The 7,435-nt window shown below is 40.0% G+C and overlaps 1 protein-coding gene across 1 annotated transcript in view; it reads right to left on the reverse strand.

The window, feature by feature from the left end:
• Positions 1-7,435, reverse strand: part of magi3b (membrane associated guanylate kinase, WW and PDZ domain containing 3b) — a 93,601-nt gene extending 86,166 nt beyond the window's left edge. Inside the window, exons 1-2 of the mRNA XM_010770321.1 lie at positions 7,411-7,435; positions 6,370-6,441 (exon numbers count right to left, since the gene is read on the reverse strand). Coding sequence (XP_010768623.1) covers positions 6,370-6,441; positions 7,411-7,435 — 97 coding nt within the window. The remainder of the gene's footprint in view (positions 1-6,369; positions 6,442-7,410) is intronic.

Genomic DNA, 7,435 nt, shown 5'->3' on the forward strand with positions numbered 1-7,435 from the left:
GGCCCGCGCCTCCTTCGCGCCCCCGCTGCCCCTTCTTGTCTTTTGTTTCCTCCCTGCCGTCCTTCTGTTAATAAAAAATTAGAAGTAATTTTAAAAAAAACATTTGCACTATTTTGAAATTAAAAATGTTTAAAGAAAAAAAAAAAAAAAAAACTTTGATTCTAAACAATTGACAATTTGACAATTGGTGTTTTCTTGCCTTCAATGAAAAAATTTTCATTATTTTCCCTCTTCTTTTTTAAAAATTTTACATATTAATTTCACTATAAGTCTTTTAATTTTTGTTTTAATTTTTAACTACATTTTGTTTAAATTGCGCTTCATTAAAAAAAAAGTAAAAAAAAGTGGAACTGTGACCTTCCTTTTCCCTTCAAAGATAAAAGGAAAAAAAAAAGATAGGGGGAAAAAAACCAAACTGGAATGCAGAAGAGGGAGGAAAAAGGGCCAAAGCGAGACTTCTTATAACAAAAAAAGATGAATGGTGTGAAAGAAGAAAGCGGGGGCCTTTTTTTGAGGCTTGGAGGCTGAAGAGCTCTTTGGGCGGGAAAATGAAGTTTTCTGTGGAAGGGCCCAAAAGCCTGGGCCTGGGCTTTGGGGCTCTTTTCAGACAGCCTTTTTTTTTTAAGAAAAACAATTTTTGACTTGTTTTGAAAAAAAAACTGTTTTTGCTTTTTGGTATTTTTTGACGTTTTGGCTTTGTTTTATTTTTTTTAAGGGGATTTTGTTTTAATTCCTTTTCAATTTTTGTTAAAAAAAAAAACGGTTTTTACTTTTGTTAAACATTTTTTTCGGAAACAAAAAAAACTTTTTTCCTTGGTTCTTCTTCGTTGTTTTCTCTGGAAAAAAAAAGGTAAATCTTGCTTGGTCTTAGAAAAGTTTTTGAGGTAAAGGAAAAAAAAAACCCCACCCTTCCCTTTGGAAAAGGGCTGACCAATTAGTTTGATAAAAATTTGGGGATTTTTAAAAAAATTGTTTAAGTGGGAATAAGGGAAATATTCTTTCTTGTATTATGGGTATAATTATAATTAAATTCTTATATGTTTTCCTCTCTATTTTGGTGATTAAAAATTGTAATAGTGTGTTTGATCTGTAGTGAATAAGAATATTTTTAAGGCTTCTTTGCTGATTGTGCTGGTTAATTGTTCCACTTGCTGGATAATTAAATTTTGGACCTCTGGCGTATGGCACTGCTTGTTTTTGATATTTAATGTTTGACTTCTTGGCTGTGTTTTGGATTTATAAAAATAATAATAAATTGCATTTTTGTTTGAATTGGGTTTATAAAACTTTGTGTTGTGGGTAATTCAAAAAAAAAAAAAAAAAATTGGTAGGAAATGGTCGATAAAAAGCTGCCCTAAAAATTTTTTTTACCCAAAAAAAGGGTCTAATTATGTGAATCAATCCAATGGGCCTTCAGGGGCAAAGTTGGATAACTTTTGCTGTGTGTTTCAAACATCCCCACCAAAAAACAAAAAAAACTCTACACCATACAGTGCTCCTGCCTGTTTTTTTTGTTAGTTCCTGTAAAAATGCGGTCGGTACCTATTTTTTTTCTCCCTTGTGTGTTTTGTATGCTCCCATATATAAGTTATTTAATCTGGTCATAAGTGGTATCTATTGAAATGTTCCATACTGTTTGTGTAAAAAAGTGCGTCTCTTCCTTCTCTCTCTCATTGTGTCTATCGGGGGGAGATCGGTGTTGTGTTTTTGGTTCTCCTATTATATAAGATTTTGGATGGTTCATAACGGGGCCGTTTCATGGGACCTGTCGGTACGTGTTTGCAAAGCGAGAAACCGGGAGGAATGCGATGAAAAGCCGGTAGAAAGAAGAGAAGTGAAAACAAAGAATGTGTGTGCGCGCCGCATGTCAGGCAGAAAAAAGCCATTTTCAATTTTTGAGCTAAAAATATTTTGGTTCCCTTGGGAAGAAAAAAAAAAATAAAACCGTTTTTTAACTTTGAAAAACTTGGAATTTTGGGAGTTATTTGCTTTACTTTGAATAAAAAAAAATAAAAAACCCAATTAATTTTTCTTTGGCCCTTTCAAAAATGTTTTGACGCATTTCCTGGGATCTTTCTCGGGCGATTTCTTTCAAACAAAAGTCCCGCCCAAAAAAAATTTGGGGTTGACTCAAATTTTTTTTTTGGCGGGGGCAACCCAAGCGCTTTCCAAGCTGCACCGGTTCAGGGAATCCCAGCAATTCTGCAAAATGTTTTTAAAAAAAAAAACGCACGATGGCGCACAACAACCAAGGCAGGGCAAAAGCTTCAGAACAAAGCGATGACAGTCTTCAACACTCTTTCTCTTGCGACACACGTGTCTGAGAAAGCTCATTATTTTTGAGCGCTGAAAAAAGGGGAAAAAATTCGGGTTTTATTCTTTGTTAAAATCTGTTTGGAAAAGTTTTTAGGGAATTAAGGTGCGTTTTCCAAAATAAAATGGCGGGATTTTCATTGACGGTTCATTTTTGTTAGGGCCAAAGTGGTTGGAACTTGGGACTTAAAAAAAAAATCAAACCGGGGACTCTCGACCGGGCCACTTTCGGTTTACACTAAAGGTCCCAAATTGTTTTTTTTTTTTTTCAAAACGGGGGAGAGGTGGGGGGATTGTTGGGCTAAGTTTGGGGACTTAAAATTCGAACGGGTGGCCCTACTTTTCCCAAGATACCGGCCCATTTCGGGGGATTCGTCCCGATGTGCCAGTTCGGCCCCAACTGGTCAAACCCCTCCCAAAATATAAAAAAGGGGGCCCCCCAGGGGGCCCACGTAAAAACTTGGTCCCAAATACCGGGGGGGGAAGCCTCCGGCTTGGCGGGTGGTGGGGTGGGAAAACGGGTTTGGGGGGGGGGACCCTAAGTTGTCCCCGATTTTCTGATGGTTGGTGAATTAAATTTTTTGAATTAAATAATTTTAAAAAAAATAATATAAAAAAAATTGCGTGGTTGCATTTATTTCCCCAATTCAGTTTTCTCTCTCCCCATAAAAAAAACATTTGTTGGGGTTTAAAATATAACCAAGAAAAAAATACCTCACCGGGGGTTTATTGATATAAAAAAATCCTATTTTGGGTTTTGGGGTTGGTAACTTACTGTTACCGAATAAAATAACCCTGAATTGGGTTTGGTTTGTAGTTTGGGGGGAGGTTTTTTTTAACTTTGTTGGTTTTGGGGATAATAAAATATGATATAAAAAATAAGTGTTTTTGTGTTTTTTTTTGTTTTTTTTTTGGGGTGGGTTGGTGGAACCCAGGGTGTGGAAGGGGGGGACCCAACCTTTTTTTAATTGGACGGCGGGCTCTTGGGGGGGGGTGGTGGTGGGGGAAAATAATAAACTGTCAATACGGGGGGGGGGGTGGGGGGGGGTGGGGGGGGGGCTTGGGGTGGTAAACCTCTCCTCTGGGGGTGGGGTCGGGTGGGGGGTCCTGGGGGGTTCTATTAGGGGCGTGGTCCGCAAAAAAAAAAAACAAATCTTTAACAATGGATTTGTTTTGGCCGTTTTTTTAGGGGGGACCAAAAATATTTTTAATTAATAAAAAAAAAAAAAAAGGGGGGGGGGTGGGGGGGGCGGGGGGCGGGGCTTTGGTCAAGGCCGGGGGGGGGGAAACTCCCGAAAAAATCCGGTGGGGGGTGGTGTGCCTTTTCTTTGTCTTTGGCGGGGGGGGGGTTGGGTGGGGGGGTGACTTATTCTAACTCCTCACAAAAAATTTTTTGCGGGGGTGGGGGGGGATTCATAGGGTCTCAAAATTTGTTTGTTTGGGTTGGGGGGTTGGGACGCGGGGATACCCAAAAATAAATTAAAAAAATAAATAAATAATAATGTGGGGTTGTGGCTGTGGTTTGTTTGGCAGGGGTTTCCCGGGGCAGATACATAGGTGGCGGTTTGGTGTGTTATTCTTATATATAAAACCCTTGGTTCCCCCCAACTCCCTTACACTCAACTCGCCCCACAAGTCTTTTACCCCCCTTCCCAATACCCCCACCCCCCCCACCCCAACTCCCACGGGCCTTTTCAAAAAATCAAGTTTTGGCATTTTTAAAAAATTTTGGGGCTTTGAAGTTGGGCTTACGGTTTTTTATTTAAATAACATTACTTTTTTGTTGGGAAAAAAAAATCTTTGGCCCGGGGGGCCCGTATTTTATTTGGTTTTTTCGTTCCATTTATTTTTACAAACAAAAAACCACCCGCCCCCACCCACCTTTTTGGGCCCAACTGATTTTTGAAAACCCGCCAACTTGGGGCACAAACACACACTTGCAACTGATAACACTGGCAATGATTTTAGATGTATTAGACTATTAAAAAAAGAAATCATGCTTCAAATAAGTGGGGGTACGGCGTACCCCCGCGTCCAACGCCCACTACACCACTGACTGCAACTACAAAAAGCTAAGGTTTGTTTTCTCATCAGGAAATGCAGACCGGCTCAAACAAAAGATTTTTAAATCATCATCCTCACGATCATTTAATGTATCATATGTTCGCCGAATTGACATGAAAGCACTAATAAATGTAGTTTCATCCACTCGAGTTTACAAAAATAATCGATTTGTTTTTATATCACATCCGACGGGAGGAAATTCAGCAGCTTTCACTACCGATTTTTAATCCTAATTTAATCATCATCTTCACCACGATCATTTATGTTTATGTTCGCCGAATTGACATGAAAGCACTGACAAATATGAATATACTGTAGTCAACTTCATTAAAACGTTATTAACGTGCCTAAACTCAGTAATTCACCATTTCTACGCATGACAACACTTTGTCCGTGTTTGGCTCTCTCGCCGCACAGTGAAGCGTTCCCGCATTGACGTCACTTCCGGCTTCCCCCAAAACCTCAAAATGAGTCGAAGGAATTTTCCCGCGATGTGTGTGTCTCTCTCTCTCTCTCTCTCTCTCTCTCTCTCTCTCTCTCTCTCTCTCTCTCTCTCTCTCTCTCTCTCGTGCAGTGTGGTGATCATTAGAAGGCACAGCTGGTTCACAATGAGGAGCTCCTGTACTCATCTAATCAACTCCTCCATAAAACCCTGGTCATGTTCACACTCCAGTGCCAGATAATTCCTTCTCACTCGGTAGAGCTGAACGTTGTAGTATCCTAGCTTAGTGTGATTTTCTGTTTTTGTTGAAGTGTAACCTTGTTTTTTCCTCTGTTTTTCCCAGTGTCTGCTCGAACCAGCCTGAGTTCTGCCGCCACCACCAGCGTGGACTAGATCCACTTTCATTTTGTGGATTGTTTTTTAGTTGCTCCTTTTTTTCTTTATTAAACTTTGTTAAAAGACTGTATCCATATACCCTGAAGAAAGTGCACTTGAAAAAAGATATATCGGTACATATGGGAAGGAATTGCAAGGGCAGCACTCAGATTGTTTTCCTCTGTCAGAGTTAACAGAAGCTTTAAATTAAGTCAGACAGATCTAGAGTTGAAGGGAGCTGGTCAATATAAATATTGGTAGCATGGTGGTGACTGGTGAGTCAACCACACTTTACACCAGACAGAAAAGGTAAAATTGCCCAATGGAAGACAAGGAATATCTTCACATCTAACATAACACGTAGGGAAAGGCCTTCGGTCGTTGGATTGCTGGCCATTAAGGATTTACAACGAACCTACGCACACACATACACACACACTTGCACGCACAGCAGCAAAATAAATATTGAATGAATGTGGAACAGAAACTAAGGAGCGACTTAGACGAGTCATAGGAGACAACACACACGCACACAAAGATCACACAGAAATATGAGCACACAGTAGGGCTTCAGGGCTCCTGTATCTCATTATAAGTATATTATAGTGTATAATAAGATTACATGTTGGCATTTAATTAATGTCCATCCTCTCTATCTCTTTCTAGGACTGTAGCTAACAATGGAGGACAGTTTTCTCCCTTGACAACCTAAGGTAGCTTGGTGGATATTTGGTAGGCTCAATTAAGTATAGTTTTGACTCAATATATATTACGTTTTTAATTACAGGGGCAAACAAAGGATATCGTCTTTTTGTACTAGATATGTATTACTGGCAGTGTGAACAGGTCTTTTAAATAGCATGAGTAATACAATTACATTCTATTGTATAGTATAAAGTTCCCCAAAAATAAAATAAACACATTTTTTAATGTCTGAACAAAAACTTGGCATTAGTAATAAAAAAATATGTATTTACAACCCTGCTTGTACTGTTTTGAACCTACAGGTACAAGACATGGGTCGAAGGATTTCCTGTCACAGTCTGCTTTCTCACTCACCTATTTTCTGCATTAACCTGGTAGTCACACCCTGTCTCTCTCTCTCACTCTGTTACACCCATCAGCTCCATTAGTATTTAGGCCCACTTCACTTTCACCTCAGTGCCAGATCGTACTTTGCAGCATGCCAGTCTTTCCCGCATTATCCTCCAGATTGCTCTCCCGGTTTCGACCCTCATGTCCCTGACCTGCCAAGGCACACAGGGGATAGGTTTTTAAACTGACGGTTCGAGATTACTAGTAGCCCACTATTTAANCACCCTGTCTCTCTCTCTCACTCTGTTACACCCATCAGCTCCATTAGTATTTAGGCCCACTTCACTTTCACCTCAGTGCCAGATCGTACTTTGCAGCATGCCAGTCTTTCCCGCATTATCCTCCAGATTGCTCTCCCGGTTTCGACCCTCATGTCCCTGACCAGCCTGCCTCGCCTGCTCCCTGACCCGGTCTGTACCTACGACTCCCGTCTTGCTTTCTCCTGGAACCCTCGCCTGTCCCCGACCAGCCCTTTGCCTACTATCTGCCGTTTTGTCTCCTACCAGCCTATTGCCTTTAATAAAGCTGGTTACAGACTATCCCTGGTTTCCTGTGTGTTGCATTTTGGTTCTCAGCTCGTTTGTGACATCTTCTTTACTTAGAGATCCTCCTTTTCACGAAGACACACCACCAAGCACCGGATAGCAACCTCTCTTATTCTTTCAACCGAATCATCCTTAAAAGGAGAACATTTTAATATTGAGAAAGAAAAACAAAGGCTTGTTTGCAAAAATGAAAATGCCGAGCATTGTCAGTTGCTGTTCATATTTATTTTTAACCCGTTTTTATCAAATTTAACGTTAATTCTAACAAGAAAAAATAAATATATATAAGTATATACATACTGTATTACAAATAATGAACTTTGACTACAACTGTGAAACAAAGGATACAGGAGGATACAAACAGCCTAATACAGTTGCATTAGTGCATGCTACAGTAACGTAAAGGGACATAGTAGCTAATGACTACCGTTACAGCTTGTCGTTACACTGTATGTGCAGTAAGGCAGCTGTTGTGGGCAGACGGAAGCTGAACTAATAATGGCTGTCGCTACTTACCGAGGCTGACTTGAATAGATTATTGCCGAGTTAAAATCTATGCTATACAGTGTCACTCACTTCCGATGAACGCAGATTCTACCAT

The sequence above is a fragment of the Notothenia coriiceps genome, unplaced genomic scaffold (assembly GCF_000735185.1).
Source record: "Notothenia coriiceps isolate Sejong01 unplaced genomic scaffold, NC01 NC01_scaffold00008733, whole genome shotgun sequence".
NCBI lineage: Eukaryota > Metazoa > Chordata > Actinopteri > Perciformes > Nototheniidae > Notothenia > Notothenia coriiceps.